The sequence below is a fragment of the Alexandromys fortis genome, unplaced genomic scaffold (genome assembly GCF_014885135.2).
Source record: "Alexandromys fortis isolate MF-2015 unplaced genomic scaffold, M_Fortis_MF-2015_v1.1 scaffold_7, whole genome shotgun sequence".
Taxonomy (NCBI): domain Eukaryota; kingdom Metazoa; phylum Chordata; class Mammalia; order Rodentia; family Cricetidae; genus Alexandromys; species Alexandromys fortis.
In genome coordinates this window covers 20,813,130-20,832,579 of record NW_026067920.1, presented here as the reverse complement: position 1 = coordinate 20,832,579, position 19,450 = coordinate 20,813,130, and the positions used below count along the sequence as shown (strand labels likewise).

The 19,450-nt window shown below is 46.9% G+C and overlaps 1 protein-coding gene across 3 annotated transcripts in view; it reads left to right on the top strand.

Moving 5' to 3' along the window:
* Slc1a4 (solute carrier family 1 member 4) overlaps nucleotides 1–18,044 on the top strand; it is a 28,834-nt gene extending 10,790 nt beyond the window's left edge. For all 3 annotated transcript variants that reach the window (XM_050140862.1, XM_050140864.1, XM_050140863.1), the window contains exons 2-8: nucleotides 2,329–2,371; nucleotides 4,499–4,561; nucleotides 6,138–6,304; nucleotides 10,379–10,612; nucleotides 11,288–11,482; nucleotides 13,175–13,309; nucleotides 15,785–18,044. In XM_050140862.1, coding sequence (XP_049996819.1) covers nucleotides 2,329–2,371; nucleotides 4,499–4,561; nucleotides 6,138–6,304; nucleotides 10,379–10,612; nucleotides 11,288–11,482; nucleotides 13,175–13,309; nucleotides 15,785–16,019 — 1,072 coding nt within the window. In that variant the 3' untranslated portion in view covers nucleotides 16,020–18,044. The remainder of the gene's footprint in view (nucleotides 1–2,328; nucleotides 2,372–4,498; nucleotides 4,562–6,137; nucleotides 6,305–10,378; nucleotides 10,613–11,287; nucleotides 11,483–13,174; nucleotides 13,310–15,784) is intronic.
* Nucleotides 18,045–19,450: the final 1,406 nt, after the last annotated feature.

Below are 19,450 nucleotides of genomic sequence, written 5' to 3'. Positions count from 1 at the left end.
GAAAGTGGGAAGTACACTTGAACACATTAGCACAGGAGACCACTTCCTAAATATAACCACAATAGTACAGACACTGAGAGAAACAATTAATAAATGGGACCTTCTGAAACTGAAAAGCTTTTGTAAAGCAAAGGACATGGTCAACAAGACAAAATGGCAGCCTACAGAATGGGAAAAGATCTTCACCAACCCCACATCAGACAGAGGTCTGATCTCCAAAATATACAAAGAACTCAAGAAATTGGACATTAAAAGAACAAATTGTCCAATTAAAAATGGAGTACAGATCTAAACAGAGATCTCTCAACAGAGGAATCTAAAATGGCTGAAATACACTTAAGGAAATGCTCAACATCCTTAGTCATCAAGAAATGCAAATCAAAACAACTCTGTGATTCCATCTTACACCTGTAAGAACGGCCAAGATCAAAAACACTGATGACAACTTATGCTGGAGAGGTTGTGGAGTAAAGGGAACACCCCTGCATTGCTGGTGGGAATGCAAGCTGATACAACCCCTTTGGATGTCAGTGTGGCGATTTCTCAGAAAATTAGGAAACAACCTTCCTCAAGACCCAGTAATACCACTTTTGGGTATATATCCAAAGGATGCTCAATCATGCCACAAGGACATGTGCTCAACTATGTACATAGCAGCTTTGTTTGTCATAGCCAGAACCAGAAACAACCTAAATGCCCCTCGACCGAAGAATTGATGAGGAAAATGTGGTACATTTACACAATGGAATACTACAGAGCAGAAAAAAATAACATCTTGAAATTTGAAAGCAAATGGGTGGATCTAGGAATCATTTTGAGTGAGGTAACCCAGACACAGAAAGACAATTATCACATGTACTCACTCATAAGTGGTTTTTAAACAAAAGCAAAGAAAACCAGTCTACAAACCACAATCCCGGAGAACCTAGACAACAATGAGGACACTAATAGAAACAAGTGGATCTAATCTACATGGGAAGTAGAAAAAGACAAGCTCTCCTGAGTAATTTGGGAGCATGGGGACCATGGGAGAGGGTCGAAAGGAGGGGAGAAAATCTATATAGCTCGATAAAATCAATAAAAATCTTTTTTAAAAAAAGAATCACCACTAAGCTGACATGCAGGCTGATGCTTGGACTTCAGTGGAAAAGGAAGGACTCAGATTTTATAATTCGCCATTGGTGCTGCAGTTTCTTAGCAAGATGAGAAATTCTTGGAGACTTTCCAAACAAAACAAACCATTATCCCGTAATTTACATAGTAGTTGTATTCCTGGAATTTTAAACGTGTGTTTAAATTGTAAAATGAAAAGAACACAGTCTCCTGGTTGGAGTTAGTCCAGGCTCAGGTGGTTATAAATAAGGCTATTATCATGCTGAACCCTGGGGAGTCTAGGAGTTTTTGAGAAAGTTAATCATAAAGAATTTTGTTGTGCTTGCCAGGACAAATTTCAGAACCCTGGTACTCTCCCTTCCAAAGTCCCTCAGTTCCATAAATGGATCTCAGTTATTGTGACAAAACAAAATCCATTGGTTCAGCAGGGGTAGTGATAGACACCTGTATTTCCAACTCTTGGGAAGCCAAGGAAGGAAGGTGGAGGGTTTAAAGTCGGCCTGGACTACACAGTAAACTTTGTTTCACAATTAAATAAACAAAAATCCCTGGGACCAGAGAGATGGTGCAGCTTTTAGGAGGGTTGACTACCCTTGTGAAGGACTAACGTTGAGTTCCCAGGCCCCATCAGGTGACTCTGCTGTAATGACAGCTTTTCAGGATCCAGTGCCCTTGTTTGATCTCCGGGAGTGCCTGTACAGACACAGGCGTGGCCGGGAGAATGCACAAACAAAAAAGGAAATCTTGCTTTTGTTTTTTGAGACAGGGTTTCTTTGTGTAGCCCTGACTGTCCTGGAACTCACTCTGTAGACCAAACTGGCCTCTGAGTCACAGAGATCTCCCTGCCTCTGCCTCCCCAGTGCTGGGATTAAAGGCATGAGCCACCACAACCATGGCATAAGTGTAAATCTTAAAACGACAAAACCCCAAGCCTGTGGTGCTCAGAAGTTCAACGTCATCTCTGCTACCCAGCGAGTTCAAGGCTGTCTTGGCTACTTGAGATACTATAAATTTTTAAAGAATGAGCTGGGGGAATAGTTCAATGTTAGGACACTTGCCTGTTGTATGCAGAGCCCCAAGTTATCAAACCTTAGTACTAAACAAAACAAAAGGAACAAAAAAAAAAAAAAAAGAAAGAAAGAAAAGCAACAACAACAAAAGAAAAACCCAAAAAACAAATATACATTCCTGACGAAATGCTTTCTTTTTCAACAGAAACCTGTTTCCTTCCAATCTTGTGGTTGCAGCATTCTCTACGGTAAGGTTTGCTACATAAAACTTTGATTGAAGAACTGTATAAATTAGTGCCCAGAATGTGATAATGTCGAGTAAGGATGGATCCTACTGTAGACCATCCCCAAACCCTTCAGGAATGAGTCTTATTTGGAGAAATGGCCCTGAAATCATGATCAGGCCTCAACGAGGCAAGGAGGGCATTACACACACACACACACACACACAATGGACAATCAGTAATAGAGTCAAACGGTGTGGTCATGAAGGGAGGGGCTTCCCTGTGAAATCTGGAGAGGAGTCTCATTAATAGCGAGAATAAAAGAGATGGGAGTGCCATGAGGATGAGCCGGGAGGCCAGAGGAACCTCTTCACAGACATTCCAGAACGATAGAAAGGGATCTTGTTATAAGTAAACATTAGTGTTGGTTTCTATAGAAGGATACTTGGAACAAGATTAAGAAATGACAAAACTCTAAAATGTAGAAAGGGGGCTTCAAAGCCCCCTACAGTCTTTAGAAAATGCCCCCAAACCATTGTTTGGAGAATGTCCTAAACATTGTAGAATTTTTAGAAATAGTATTTTTGTTCTGCTGAACATGTTCCAGAAAAAAAGAAGAAGGAGGAGGAAAGCTTCCCACAGTCACTACCTAGAATAACTTTTCACTGACATTTAGGTGTATATTCTTCAGGTTAGTTAGTTAGTTTGTTAGTTAGTTGTTAATTCTGTGTTTGAATGTTCTTCTGCATGTATATCTGTGCACCACATGCATGCCTGGTGCCCTCGGAAGGCCAGAAGAGGACATTGGATCCCTTGGAGTTATGGACAGTTGCGAGCGCCCGTGTGGGTGCTGGGAATTGAATCCGGGTCCTCTGGAAGAGCAGCTAGTGCTCTACCTTTTCTCTAACCCCTGTGAATGCAGATTTTAAACATAATTTATATGGCTCCCACATATACATGCACAGATAAGCTTTATGACGCACCCTTTCTATGGCAGCCTAGGACGAACCTTTTCCCTCTCGCCGAGAAGCTGGTGGCTGTAAGAATATAGCACACTTTTCTGCCTGTGCCCTGTAGGATGTACAGGTTGTTTATAGATCTCCCCCCTTTTTAAGCAGTGTGGAAAAGAAGGACCTCGAGCCATTGTTCACACAGAAAATGAGTAGACAGGCCCAGGCATTGATTTTTATGAGAAAAAAAAATTCTTACTTTTTATTTTCTTCGTTTTTGTTTTACATATTTTTTTACACAGAGGAAAACGACCTATTTTGCATTTTTAATCTGCATGTGAGCACAGGGTGAACTGTATATATAATGTGAGGTAGAAAGAACAGTAGCTACATAGAGCTTTTGGTGCTTGTCACAAAAGGGATGGGGTGGGGTTGGTTTCCCTGACACCCCGATCATGAGACAGCTACATACATCTGTCTCTCCGAAACTTTGATAAAGCTGAGAGAGGCCAAAGCTCATCAAACATGGGCACAAGCAGGCGCTTGGGTCTGTGCTGTCTGGACATCTGACCGCTCTGGAGCCACACAACCTCAGTAGCTGTGATGAGATCTGCACTGCTACAGAGCCCGCGCCATAGTGGGGGCAGTTCACACCCTGCAGAGGTGTGTCTGCTCAGCCAACAGTAGGCCAGGGCCCAGGAGACTTGGCTTGCCTCATGCCCCTTCCTCTGGAGGTGACAGCTCACACCAGGTTAGAAACAGATGCCAAAGAGCAGCCACGCTTGAGCAATTCTGGAACACAGTGGATAGAATGAAATGAATGAGTGAAAAAAACGTGATGGACTTTAGCTTTCTGGAATGTGTGCCAAACCTCAAATAATCTGAAGCATGAGCTGTTAGAGTACCAAACTAGCAGCAGGAAACTGGGCACCTCTTCTTTAACCTTTTGCCCAAGGAACAGGTGGGAATTCTATTTCCTTGGGTCGCTAACTCACCCAAAAGCTTCTTAGGGCAGGCTGCCTTGGTGTTAATGGGACTTTTGTGCAGGCTTCAGAGGTCAGTGTCGGGCCAGCCAAGTGCAGCCTGGCCAGCACACTCACAGGATAGCAGTAGAGTAAGACCTCACTGTGCCCTCGGTGCCTCGGTGCCTCGGTGCCTCTAGACTCGTTCACTGACAGTGGGTTCTCTCCCTCTCTATCAGTCTGCAACCAGTTACAAAATGATGACCCATAACACCAGCTCGGGCAACATGACCTACGAGAAGGTAAGAATCTCCAGAAGATCGCAAAGGGTGTGTAAAGCAAATCAGCTTCCTTAATGAAAGATGTCCACCATACGTCTTTTACTTCCTGGGGTTGGAAACTGGAGGTTCTGAATGGGATATGTAAAGCCCCCAGGTTAGGTTTGCTCCTTACCACCACGGCCCAATGCCAGAGTCTGGAGCACAGGAATCTTCAGAGGTCTGTGAGCTCTTTCCGAACACTCCTTCTTTCCTAATGCGGTGGAAAGTGACAGTGTACACACAGAGCTTGGAAAAAAAACTAACACGATATAAGGGAGAAATAAAAATAACACAATAGGGCTGGAGAGATGGCTCAACGGTTAAGAGCACTGACTGGTCTTCCAGAGGACCCGAGTTCAATTCCAAGCAACCACGTGGTGGCTCACAGCCATCTGTAATAAGATCTGGTGCCTTCTTCTGTCCTACAGGCAGGATACTGTATAAATAAATAAATCTTTAAAAAAATAGCATAATAACCCAATACATATTTTACCATGTAAATGGACAATTTAGAAGATATAGCAAAGTTTTTGTGTATTTCCATCTACTTGGAATTAATAAATTTGGATTTAAAAAGCAGTGGGGCCTGGTACTGATAGGGCACTGTCCCCAGCACTTATGAGGCTGAGGCAAGAGAATCACTGTGAGTTCCAGGATAGCCTAGGCTATACAGAAAGACTCTGTCTCAGACATAAAATTAATTATTTAAAAAAAAAAAAGCTTCGTGACATGTGGAAATAAGGCAAGAGGATCCGGAGCCCAGGGTGAAGACCAGCCAGTGCCGCATGGTAAAACCCCATCACTATAAATACAATAAAGTTTCTTTGCTGTAGGTCCTAAAATCTCAGCACTAAGGAGGCTGAGACGGGCGTTTCAAGTCAGCCTGGACTACATAGTCGAAGGGCCCATCTCAGAATAACAAGAGTCACAAATAAACAAAAGCAGTAAGGCAGAATCTCGCCTAATAGTGTTAGAACTTTTTTTGCATCTTTTGAAAATAGATGCTAAGCCAATACTTCCCTATCTATCATGTGTACGGTAACCCAGAATGCCACAGCTGCTCCTGCAGGTGGACATGTTGTGCCAGGGATTTGGATTTTGATACTTTACCTTGTCAACACACCTTTCTAAAGTGGAAAATGACACTTGGTAAAGTTAAAACAAAATGGTGTCTTCCTTGAATTTACATCAACTTGGTCTCTTTGGAAAGTTCAAGGTCTTTGTGTATGTCTGTGTGAGGGTGTCAGATCTTGGAGTTACAGACAGTTGTGAGCTGCCATGTGGGTACTGGGAATTGAACCTGGGTCCTCTGGAAGAGCAGTCAGTGCTCTTAACCACTGAGCCATCTCTCCAGGCCCGTAGGTAAAATTTTTATTTGTTGGTTTTGTGTATCCTCGACTGTCCCATTGTTTTCTGCTCCCTTGATTTTGACTCGCTAAAGGTTAAAGGAAATATAAGCATTTGATTGTTCGACACATAGTGCCCCAGACCCCAAGCAGACCCACTCCAAAGTGACCCATCTGTTGTTGAATATAAATCTGTCTCTTCTGGTCTGCAGGTCCCCATTGTCACCGACATTGAAGGGATGAACATTTTAGGACTGGTCCTTTTTGCCCTGGTGTTGGGAGTGGCTCTCAAGAAGCTAGGCCCCGAGGGAGAAGAGCTCATTCGCTTCTTCAATTCCTTCAACGAGGCAACAATGGTGCTGGTGTCCTGGATTATGTGGTGAGTGTCACTCTGCCATCTCTCTTCCTCTGTCCTCCTCGCATCTAGGAAAGATTTGATACTCTGGGTTACCTTGTGGGACTCCTGGCCTCATGCCCGGTGTGCAGTTAATGAAATACAAACCAGCCGCGGTACAAAACGTGATGCTCAGTGGCTAAGAGTAAGCCTGAAAACCTGAGTTTGATCTTTGGAACCCACAGTGGGAGGAGAAAACAAATGCGTAAAAGTTGTTGTCCAACCTCCATATGTACCCAGACATCCCATACACACACATGCACACACGCACACACCATGATGATGACGTTTTAAATCTTTCAAAAAGTGATGCTGGTGCAATCATCTGTCCTCTTGTCTGGATCTCCTAGAGATCTGGTGTGCCCATTGTTACAGTGTGGTGTCCACACTGACTCCATGTCTCCGATCACCACCGTCCATGTATGGGTTCCCATGTCGGCACATGTGTTTGCCACGTCCAGCTTGTGGTCTGCTGAATAAAAGAAGGGCCTTGTATCTTCAAATGATAAACATTAAGATTTGAGGAGGTTTGCCAGTGTGACCTTTTACAACAAAGAGGACAAACTCTTCTCACCCTGCTTGGGTAAAACTTGAAGCGGCCATTTGTGAAAGCTTCTAGTTTATAAGTGCTCCTCTGTGTCATCTTAACGGAAGGGCGATCGCACGATAGAGATCATTAGCTTGATTCCTGCTGAAAGGTCATGATTTGACCATCTCCTTCAAAACAGCTTCCCTGAAACCAGCCAGTCCCTGACCTCATGTCTTCAAAGCTTTTCCGGCACTTCACCTGTCTTAAAGACCATGACATCAACAGCGTGGAGAGAAAGGGGTTTATTTTAGCTTACAGTTCCCCATCCCAGTCCATCATGGGAGGAAGTCGGGGCAGGAACCTGGGGGCAGGAGCTAATGCAGAGGTCATGGAGGGGTGCTGCCCTGGGGTGGCTCTGCCTAAGGTCATCTGGGCCTTCTCCCATCAACCATCAATCGAGAAAATACCCTACGCCACAGGCCAATCAGGTGGGGGCATTTTCTCCATTGCTGTTCCTTCCTCCCAAGTGACTTAGCCTGTGGCAAGTTGACCTTAAAGACTAGCTAGCACATCCGCTGAGCAAACCTCAGAATTTTAACCTCCATCCATTAGTTGTTAAAAATTAGTTTATGCTTTCACACATGAAGTATTTCTTTCTTTCCTTTTTTTTTTTTAAGTTTTTTCGAGACAGGGTTTTTCTGTAGCTTTTTGGTTCCTGTCCTAGAACTAGCTCTTGTAGACCAGGCTGGCCTCCAACTCACAGAGATCCGCCTGCCTCTGCCTCTCGAGTGCTAGGATGAAAGGCGTGCACCACCACCGCCCGGCTACAAAGTATTTCTTATTGTCGACTGCTAACAATCCCAGAGCTATTCTCTCTGATGACTTAGGTTCCAATTGGACTGGATTTAGGAGAAATTTGAAACTGACAGGCCAAATCCAGACCCCATCAATGGTGTTTCTCTTGCTCAGGGTAAAAATCACATAGTATAACTCTCACTGCAAGTGTGCCTCTTCACTTGGTTGCCATTGTTCTGAGGAGAGAACTGTGGTTTGGTTTAATTCGGTTCGGTTTTTTGAAGTAGAGTCTCACGTAGCCCAGGTTGGCCTTGAACTTGCTGTGCAGTCAAGGCTGATCTAGAACTCCCGATCCCCACGTCTGAATCTCCCAAGTACTGGCAGACCTACGTTAGCACACCCACATAAGTGCCCTTACTCCTGAAAACAGAGTGTCTGAACTGTTAGAGAATGGACGGGTCGGCAGGGCACAGAAGGGAAAGCTGGCATGGGCAGTCATATCCTAAGGGTGCCTACCCAGTTGAAAATCAAGTAATAGCAAGTTGGCTTTGTGAGGAATTGATGAGGATGAGAATAAGGTTCTTAACCCTGGTACTTTTGCCATCTTGACTGGCCTTCAAAGTCATGACAATGTCTTCCTGACAACTCCAAAAGTACCCTAAGAGAAAAAAAATCCCCCCTGGGTGGCCACTGGGGCAGGAGTAGGGTGGATAGCTCCCCTCTAGACGGTTGGTGGGAACGAGGATTGGCACACACTTCAGAGAACAATACAGCACCGCTGACTATTGAAAATGTGCACACCTTCAAGTCAGCAGGGCCCCTACTTGATATCTTGACTAGAGAACACAGGCATATGGGCACCGGCAGGTATGTTTCCAAAGATGAGACCCTAAGAAGAAACCATGGCACTTCCATTTTGAGAAAATACTAAAAACAAGGCCATGAGCTATGCACACTTGTGATCCCAGCCCGTGACTTGTGGGAGTAAGAGGATCAGGAGTTCAAGGACAGCCTTGACTACACGTGACCCTGCCTCAAACCCAGCCTCCTTTGAAGAAAGAAAGCAGCGTGGTGAAGGTTAGGAGCAAAGCAAATGTCTATCAGTAGCAAGCAGGTGGATAAACAAGATGTTGTATCTATAACATGGAGTGGTGTAAAAATGACCCTCTGGTGTACACCACAGCATGGAGGCACCTTTAAGGCATTAGGCTAATGAAACAGGTCGTCACAGAAGGACGAAAATGTGTGTTCTGCTTTTGTGTACCAGAGGCCAGCTGGGGTGGAGGGCCTGGGAGCCGCAATCCAACGAGAACAGAGCTTTACTCAGGAACGATGGAAATACCCTTGGTCTGGGTGGTGATGGCTGCCCCAATGTCCTTAGTGACGATCAACTCTACGCAGTGGGTCATCTAAACGATAAATTTTGTGTGTATTTCGTCGCAAGCAAAGGTAGCTTTCTAAATACTGATATGAAAATATCTTGGTAGCATAATGTGGAGTGCTTGTCTAAGGAGAGGCTGGCTGGAGGTGGCCGCCAAAGAGCAGTGTGCCTGTCCTCTGGAGGATGAACTGTTATTGAAGATGAGACTTAAAATTCCTAACACCGCGTAGAATGTCTCTAGAAAGAAAACTCAAGAAGCCAGTCACACTGGCCGTCTCCACTGGGCGCTCAGGGGCTGACGGGAGAGGCTCACGCTACTCACCCTTTGTGCCCCTGGAAATCTGAACTAGGAGGCATTATTAAGTAAAAATTAAAATGTATAAATTAAAACGATTGTAGGACTATTACTGAATTGATGCTAAATTTACAGAACTGATTTTTTTTTCTTTGTAGTTTCTATAATTTATGCCTTTTCTCACTTTAAAAAAGATCCTTGTTCTGGCAGTGTTCCCAGAACCTCATTGTTAATGACTTTTTCCCACAGAATCATGTCTGCTAAACCAAAAAGAATGTAGACCGTCCCAGAAGCCCCGGGCTATGTTCCGTTGTATTACGGCAGTTTTGCAGAATTCACGTCTTTCTGAGTTCTCAGAACAGGTCTGAGCGAAGCTGAAAGTCAAGTTTGTAGTCTCAGGGCCTTTAGTTGCCAGGTAGTTGGTAGCAATCCATCAGTCAGGAACATATGTAGAGCCAGGTATAATGGCACATGCCTATAAACTCAGCACTCAGGAAGTTGAGGCAGGGGGATTTCATGCTCCAGGCTAATCTGGATTATGTAGTGAGACCTTGTCTAAAAGGAAGGAAAGGGGAAGAAGGAGAGGAGAGAAGAAAAACTCAAAGAAAGCAAGTGTGCATAGATCAAAGAAAAGCGGTCTACGTGTGCAGATGCTTGTTGTATCCATTGATGCACGCTCTGTAACTCTGTCAGTGCACTCAGTTGCGAGACCTTCATTTCAATCAGTCACGCAATCTATTTAAAAAAAAAAAAAAGGTCAGCTCCATCTTTTCCTGTTTTTAGAGTAACTCTAGGAAGTGATGAAAATAACCAGTTGAAAGTTCCTGTTTTTGGGAGACCCAGCATCTCCCAGCCCCTCCTCAGCACCTCCCCAAAGGCCCAGCATCTCCTAGCCCTTCCTCAGCACCTCGCCAAAGACCCAGCATCTCCCAGCCCCTCATCAGCAACTCCCTCAAAGCCCAGCATCTCCCAGCCCCTCCTCAGCACTTGACCAAAGACCCAGCATCTCCCAGCCCCTCCTCAGCACCTCCCTGCTGAGTGTCTGTGCTTGTGACCTAGGTACGTACCGATAGGCATCACGTTCCTGATTGGAAGCAAGATTGTGGAAATGAAGGACATCATCATGCTCGTGACCAGCCTTGGGAAATACATCTTCGCATCTATCCTGGGCCATGTTATTCATGGAGGAATTGTTCTGCCTCTTGTCTATTTTGCTTTCACACGGAAAAACCCTTACAGATTCCTGCTGGGCCTCCTCACACCATTTGCTACAGCTTTCGCCACCTGTTCCAGGTGAGTGAGCTCGGGAACGTCCTTGGCTACTCAACCCTATGGGAGTGGAGTCAGGTGGCTCTCTTTGGGACATTTGATGTACTGTTCTGCCTGTCCACCATGGGGTGGTTTGCGAGTCGGGCAAGGGGCTGGAGATTGAAACACACACACAGAGACACAGGTCATCCTTGAAACAAGAATGCCCCCTCTATTGTGTTCCAAGGAAGCTTACATAGGGCTCTCCTTGACTAATGGCCACGCCCCAGCTCTTGGGATTTTCAGCTGCAAACCTACCAGAAACCACTCCCCTGCCTCAGGAACTCATGAGGGTCTTGTGCCCAGAGCAGCTGCAAGCACAGGAAAACAAACCATTTACTCCGTGCAGGCAAGGGGGTCACAGAAAACTCAGGGTCTGAGAGTCTGCAGTCCCCAACAATTTTATAGTGAGGCAAGATGTGGCTCTTGGCTGAATCTATGTGAATAATGGAATAAGTGGACCCTGGAAGTCATGTCTGAATCTAGTGGGGCTTGGCAAAAGCCTTTGGCTACACTGGAGACTTTGAAAAAAAGTCTTAATTCAAGGGAAGAGAAGCTTGCTAGGATGCTGTCCATTGCCTGCTCCTGGCTTTGAGATACGTGGTTTTCACCTGGCCGGGAAGGACTACTTTCATGCTGGATTGTTTTGTTCACTTCTAGCTCGGCTACCCTGCCGTCTATGATAAAGTGCATTGAAGAAAACAATGGTGTAGACAAGAGGATCAGCAGGTTCATCCTCCCCATTGGGGCCACTGTGAACATGGACGGGGCAGCCATCTTCCAGTGTGTGGCCGCCGTGTTCATCGCCCAGCTCAACAACGTGGACCTGAACGCGGGACAGATCTTCACCATTCTGTGAGCCTGTTATTCTTTCCTGTATCTCTAGGCCTGACTTAAAACTTCAGTTTTTTTAAAAAAAAAAAAATGTTTTATTGTTTGGTTGGTTTGTTTATTGTGATTTCCTTTGAAAAGCCAGACTCACCGTTATTCAGTGTCTCATTTGTAAGACAGCGAGAATTCATCACCATCATCCCTCGTATCTTGGGATTTAGTTGTCTTACTGCTGGGACAGAATACCCAACAGAAAGCAACTTCAGGCAAAAAGCTATGTTTTGGCTTACGGTTTGAACGGACGCAGTCCGTCGCCATTGTGGAAAAGGTATGGACGTATGAGTTAGTGAGTATAAGACTGTTTGCTCACAGCTGAGTGGATCCGGGAGAGATGTGTACGGCATTCTGTTGCTATTCTCCTTCTTTCTTTTCCATGCAGTCCAGGCCTCTAGCCTATGGATGGTGCTCCCCAACTTTAGGATGAGTCTTCCCACCCCAGTTAACCCTGTCTCGAAATGCCCCCACAAATACACCCGGAAGTGTGCCCCACTAAGGCCCCAGGTGTTTCCCAATTTAAGCAAACTGTCCAAATCAGCTGACCAAGGGCCTTTTGTCCCCCCCCCCCCCCCGCAGATAATGGATGGTTGAGTAGTTAGCTTTTTGCTTTGCTATGACAAAGTATTTGTCAGAAATAACTTAAAAGATAAAAGGCTTATTGGGGCTCATGGCTTAGAGGGATTTTATTTTAGTCCATCGTGAGAGAGAAGAATGATGTTGTGTTCACACAGTGACAGACAGGACATGGGGCAGATATAACCTTCAAGGCCCACCCGCCCCTAGTGAACTACTTTGGCCAGCCAAGCCCCACCTTCAAAGACTCCGTAGCCTGCAAAGTACAGCAGCCAGCTGAGAGACAAGACTTAAAGCATGAGCCTTCAGGGACATTTCAGATCCAAACTTGTGTCTTGTCTATAGTTTGTATACATTTTCCTCTATACTTTAAATCATTTCTAGACTACTTCTATACTTAATATGATGTAAGTGCTATGGGAGTGGTTGTTACACTGTATCATTAAGAAAATAAGAAGAGGGGGCTGGAGAAATGGCTCAGCAGTTAAGAGCACTGACTGCTCTTCCAGAGGACCCGGGTTCAGTTCCCAGCACCCTCATGGCAGCTCACAACTGTCTGAAAATCCAGTTCCAGGGGATCTGACACCTTCACACCAATGCACATAAAATAAAGATAAATAAATCATTTTAAAAAATTATAAAAAAAAGAAAAGAAGAAGAAAATGACCTGTAGATATTGAGTAGCGACAGTTTGTTTTCACTGTGTGTGATCTGTGGTCGGTTTAATTTGCGAACACAGAACCTGAAGAGAAGAGGTCTGAGTGCACTTGAAGACTGTGTGTCATCCCCTAAGCCCCTAGAGCAGTGGTTCTCAACCTGGGGGTCACAGCCCTCTCACGGCCAATTATCTAATATCCTGCATGTCAGATATTTACACTGTGATTCCTGACAGTAGCAGAATTACAGTCGAAGTAGTCACGAAAATAATCTCATGGCTGGAGGTCCCCCACTACATGAGGAACTGTGTTAAAGGGTCACAGCATTAGGAAGGCTGAGAAGCACTGCCCCAGAGCGTATGGGTGTTTTCTGTAAGTGCTGGCTGCAATGCTCTGTGGTCATGGCTGACTTTGCTTTGCCGTCCTCTAGAGTGACTGCCACGGCCTCCAGTGTTGGAGCAGCGGGTGTGCCGGCTGGAGGGGTCCTCACCATTGCCATTATCCTGGAGGCCATTGGACTGTCCACAGAATACCTCTCTCTGATCCTCGCTGTGGACTGGATTGTGTAAGTAGCTGATACCAAGGACCCTGGAGTAAAGAAAGTCTCTTGAGGCCCCTGGGAACTTGATGCTCCACTGGGCCCGGAATGTGCAGAGAAACTTAAAACCATCCTTGCTGGGGAAAGAGTCTATAGTTAAGCTGGCAAAACCAGATTTAGAACTCTAAGAAGTCAACAGCTGCCAGGAGGTGGTGGCACATGCCTTTAATCCCAGCACTTGGGAGGTAGAGGCAGGTGGATCTCTGAGTTCGAGGCCAGCCTGGTCTACAGAGCAAGTTTGGGACAGACTCCAAAGCTACACAGAGAAACCCTATCTCAAAAAAAAGAAAAAAAAAATGTCAGCAGTATAATAGTCAAGAGCCCGTGGACATCCATGAATGGCGTGAGACACAATCATCAGAACTTGCTTGTAGCATTAAGTAGGTACAAGGAACTATGCAGGTGATGGCAGAGTAGAATAATAACTGATTGGAGCAGTGGCTGGCCTTGGCCTTGGCAAACATCCAAAGAATGGTTTCTATGCAAGGAGAGCATGCAAACACCTTATGCTTGAACTCAGGAGATGTTAGGTAAGCAGATGACCAGGCTGCTGTCCCTGAGGTTCCGTGCAGACACAAGAGTTTCTAGATATTGATTGCTTGAGCCTTGTGATACCTTTTGTAGGTATAAATCTACTGTCCTATAGGAAAGCTGGCTGAGGTAGTGATGTAGAAAGCACAGATCACAGGGTAAACCACAGCCCATCTGTGTGTCCTGTAACCACACCAGTCGTGGCGAGGGTAAATGAGTCAGCATGTGTGCAGTGCACAGAAGATGGGGCAGGTGGAGCAGCATTCGGTAAACATTTAACAAGGAGGACAGTCCTGCTGGACTGCCACAGCCACGCTGGGTGGAGCTCACTTCAGGTGCCTGGCACTCGGTCTGCGAGGGTACTTGGAAGTGGTAGCCTTTCCAACTTAAAACAGCTCGCTTGCCAAATTCTGACGGCTCTTCACAGAAATGGGGTGAAGTGTCCAATAAGTTCTGGATGCCTCACCAGAGGCATCCCTGGGCTGGCAAGGACCAAAGCAATGGCAGGGATCGTCTGTCTCATCCTTCCTGCTGCCTCCTGTGCCTGGGGAATGGATCTCAGAGCTGCCCAGCAGGGAAGGGAATTGGCACCACGCTGGATGTCCAGCAGAGAGAGGCCTGTGGGCACACAGGCCGCTCGCAATCAGGACTCTAGCCCTCTGGGGTCTTTGGGGAAGATCACCATTTTCCTGTCTTCAAATGGCCTTCTCTGAGCTCCAGTGACTGGGGTAGATGTTGAGCTAACCTGCGCTAAGTAGGCTGTGGGGAAGCCAGTGCTGTTTTCTATGACATGCTTGCCCACAGCCGTGGAATGCTCTTGCCGACGGAAGCAGAATTGAAGTTCTAGTGTACTGAACACCGAGCACAAACCACATCTTCTCTCTTCTCCCAAATGCATCCATTGTTCTCTGTAGTGGGACGCATTGCATGTAACAGAACAGTGTGGGAAGGTGGCTGGAAGGAACTAGATTGCATTGCTCAGGTCAAGGCCCGGAGCTGTGGAATATGCGCAAGGGATTGTCTGCTACCTTCAACTCCTCTTTTTCTGGCACTTTCTACAAGAGTCTATTACTTTCCTAGGCGTAAATGCTGCTCAAGGAAAGCAGTTTAGCCAGGCGGTGGTGGCGCACGCCTTTAATCCCAGCACTTGGGAGGCAGAGGCAGGCGGATCTCTGTGAGTTCAAGACCAGCCTGGTCTACAAGAGCTAGTTCCAGGACAGGCTCCAAAACCACAGAGAAACCCTGTCTCGAAAAACCAAAAGAAAAAAGAAAAAAAAAAAAGAAAAGCAGTTTAGAGCAGGTCTGTTAGTGGTATGCCGCATCCAGCAGGACTCCACAGTAGCACAACCACATCCAGCAGGGCTCCAGGGGTAGGGATTGCCCCGACGGGGGTGCCGAGGACATAGAGAAAGGACAAACATACAGGAAGGCTGGGATCCATTGTACTAGGCTCTTGGATGGAGAATCCACAGCACCCAGGAAGTTGAGCATGTTGGATACATTTGATCAGGGAGGCAAGGTTATTGCCAACTGCTGAATTAGGGATGCAGAGTTCATGGTAAATGACTGACTAAGGAGACAAGTTTAGCTAACCTCAGTAGGGACAGTCTCTAAGAGAACAGCCTCCAGGCCATAAAGTGTGTGTGTGTGTGTGTGTGTGTGTGTGTGTGTGTGTATACACACATCCTCACATGGACCAGGGGAAGGCTTTGCCATCCCTTCTGAGGCCCACGTGGGGAAGGCTTTCCACTCGCGTGGGTCTGAGGCCCTGGAGTCCTTGCCATGCCGTGCCCACGTGAGACAGTACACATTCACCCTGCACAACTTCCTCCGGCCACCAGCTTGTGACAGTGCCCTCCACTGGTAACGCCGAGTATAACGTCAGTCCTTTCTCCTTCCTGTTTCCACCAGGGACCGCACTACCACTGTGGTGAACGTGGAGGGGGATGCCCTGGGAGCCGGAATCCTCAACCACCTGAATCAGAAGGCAACGAAGAAAGGTGAACAGGAGCTGCAAGAAGTGAAGGTGGAAGCCATTCCCAACTCCAAGTCGGAGGAGGAGACCTCGCCTCTGGTGACACACCAGAACCCGGCAGGCCCCGTGGCCACTGCTCCAGAACTTGAATCCAAGGAGTCGGTGCTGTGATGGGGCTGGGTCTTGGGCCAGCCAGCTAGCTGCCAGCAGCCCGCCCAGATAGCCTGCCCATCATTTAGACAGGGGCTTAGCCCTCAGACTTTTCGTCTCCCGAGCAAGGCGTTGGCCCAATCACCAGTCTGAGGGTGATCCCTCAGCACAGGCCTTGGGCTCCCAGGCCAGGACTGATCACTGAGGACCAGAACACTCTGACGTTTGACTTGATCCATGTCTCAGTGGAGCTGTAGATATACCTTAACTTTATTGGGAAACCCCCTCGAGCTGCCAGGCCTGGAGGGAATTCCAGGTTCTTGGAGGCCTAGGGGTGAAGGTCAGGGCAAGGCAGATGGATTCTTCATTGGCTCGCTGTGCATCTGGTGCTTCCTGGGCGAACCAGAGGGGTTTATAATTGCCTATCACGCCGTATCATCAGCAGTAGGCACTGAAGAAGTTCCCGGATTCTTAGACTGGCTTGAATCTCATGAGCCGGCCTTCAGGTTAAAGAATTGTACTCCGCCCGTGAGGGTGGCTTCTGAGGGACCAGAGGTGCTGCCCAGTGGTGGATTTTACTCCAGGTGGTGGTAAGCACAGCCGGGGTCTCAGCTTGAGTAAGCCGTTTCAAGTCTGAGGTCAGGGAAGACTAGAGAGCACCCCAATTAGGACAAAACAGAATTGTTCCCATCCGAGACCAGAGGCACTTAACTCCCTCCTTCTGAGACGGGGGTCTCTGCCAGCACCTCCTATTTCCATTCTGATTTGGCAACAGACCCTAAGACCTTTTTTTTCTGGGAGGGGGGGTGTGGTCACTGCATTGCTGACCCATATTGGTCGGTCACTTTACTGCTACAGTTTGACAAAGTCCTCACTAAAACCCCCACCAGCAGAATCATGTGCCCCCCAATAAACTCACACACTAGTCAAGGGGGGGAGCTCTGTGCCCAGGCCCCTAGCTTTGGTTTCCACAGTCCTGGGTCTGACGTTACCTGCCTCTTACCTACTTCACTCTGATCTGGTAAGGCAGACAGGAAATCTGTGGAAATTACCACTTTGCTTCTTGGAAGTCAAGTGCTGCATCATCTGTAAGCGCCCTGTTTCACCTGGGAGACAGCTTTCTCCATGGAGGCTGCCTCCTGGTCTGAGAGGCTCTCCTGAACAGAACTTTGTTCTCGTCAACTTGTGTTCCAAAGAGTCGTGATAACCATCCACACGGCCTCTTCCTTGGCGGGCCACCACCTCCCACCACAGTTCTGCCAACCCCACCCAGAGTAGGAGATTAAGCCCCGACTGGAGTCATTGGCCCTGCTCATCCTCTCTCTTCCCCGGTGTGTGTCTCGCTGGGCCCAACAGACTTGGGACTATGCTGAGCGAAGGGATGGGGAAGATCCACGAGGAACAGAGCCCCAAGTGTGAAGGCCCAGCTTCTTAAAACAACAGAGTCGCTTCCTCTGCTGTGGAGCCAGGAGCGACTGTGTACTAAGGAGAGAGTGGCCAGACCTCGTTGCCAACACTGTTTTTAATGGGGAATCAATCCCAATGTTTGATTATGAATGAGCATTTGGTATTTTTTAAGTTTCAGTGAATCCTTTTCTTGAGTATTTACATATATTTTATGTATAGTGTTTGTGTGTGTGCGTTGCGTGGTTTTTAACTCCAAGCAGGTTTGAGTTCAGATAAGGGGGAACTAATACAAATTATGTCTTTGTCATCCTGATAGTCCAGTTTCTAAAGACTCTTGTTAAGTAGGGATTGGAGCTGGACAGTGAACTGGCTAGACACTTGGGTCCCAACCTGGACTCTTTATTAAGAGTGCTGCCGTGGTCTGGAGGAAGGTGACAGACATGGGATCTTCCTCTTGGAGGCCAGAAGCTGAGTTTTGGCTCCCGGAAGAGTGGATGGGGTTGAGTCATGAGAAAGATTCCACTGTAACCGTTTGAAATGTCTCCTTGCTATTTTTCTAACATGTTCATCTCTTGATGTTTTGTATATGTGTGACACTTGCCTTAAAACATAGCACAGCCATCAGAAATGAGTACCGTATTTTTACTGGCACCTGCCTGTCCTTGAGTCTTGTCTTGTATTTCACGGAGCTGTCGCTCTTCTGGGGGATGACCTAGGAGGACGGAATACAGTTTTCCTTTCGCTTTTCAGGCAGCATGAGCCCCTGAGGTAAGGAGGACGCTGAAGCCTCTTTGATAACTGATGTCACTAGTCCTCTGTGGCTGCAACCCGTGACGGTTAGGGCTCTGGCAGAGATGTGTGGGTTTGCCACAAACCTCTAACATTAAGTGTTGTCGGAACATTTAGGTTGACAGGAGTTAGCATTGGTGCTAAGCCAAGCATTGAAGCAAGAACACGCCCCAGGCCATACGTTACTGGGCAAGTCCCTATTAGTAAAGTTGCCCGTGCCTGCCCTAGGGTCACCACCACACCCAACGTATTCTCTTACATAATCTTGTCTTCATTTTTTGAAGAAATCTGTTTTTGTGTTTTGAGTTAGAGAATTACTCTGTGGCCTAAATTGATCTTGAACTGATGAAATTCTAGCCTAAAGCTTCACAAACACGGGGCTCTCGGGCAGCTAGCATCTTACATCGTTCCGATTTTAGTGACATCACATTCCTGCACAACGAAAAACTCTATCTAGAAGCTCCAGAGAGGATTATCCTGCAAGCTCACACCAGAAACTGTGGTTTCCAGACTCTGGGGTTCTAGAGAAACAGACGTCTATTCTGATCTGGGTCACCAGCTCTCCATATAGCTTGGAAATTGGCTTTAATTCCAGGTCGAGCATGAAGGATGAGAGAGTTTGCCTAGATCAAAGGCCTGATGGGAGCCATGACAACAATTTAGTCTGCTTCCTGGAGCTTTGGGGTGTTCGGAGGTTTGAGATTAGTTCCTGGTGACTCAGCTTCTCAAGGTAGCCAGAGCGAGAGCCGCTGTCCCATTGACTCAAGCCTCCTCTGTCCCGGTAGTTGGGCAGAGGTAGATCTGTTAGAACACCCCTGCTCAAGGGAAGTTTCTGTTCTCTTCATGCATGGCCTAAACCACACAGCCAGGAGCAGCAGAAACAGTCAGGTCTTGACTCTGCTGTTAGCTTCTCTGCAGGGCTAAGCACAGTCACCTCCCAGTGCCTCGGCCTCCTCAGGCTGAAGTGTGGCTCACAGCTGCAGCAGGAACAGGTCAACACGCAGAGCAGACAAGCTACATGAGTGCTAAGTCATTGGGAAAGCACCGGGTTCTGTGTGCAAGCTAATCCTCACATCAAACGTCCTTACCAGTCTGTGCCTTTGTGCCTGGGCCCGTGTGTGTGTGTGTGTGTGTGTGTGTGTGTGTGTGTGTGTGTGTAGACAAACATATAGTTACCCACGTGGGCCTCCTACAACAGATTCCACTCAAGTCTAGAAATAATTCCACTCAAGTCTAGCCTGGGAAACAATGAGTTT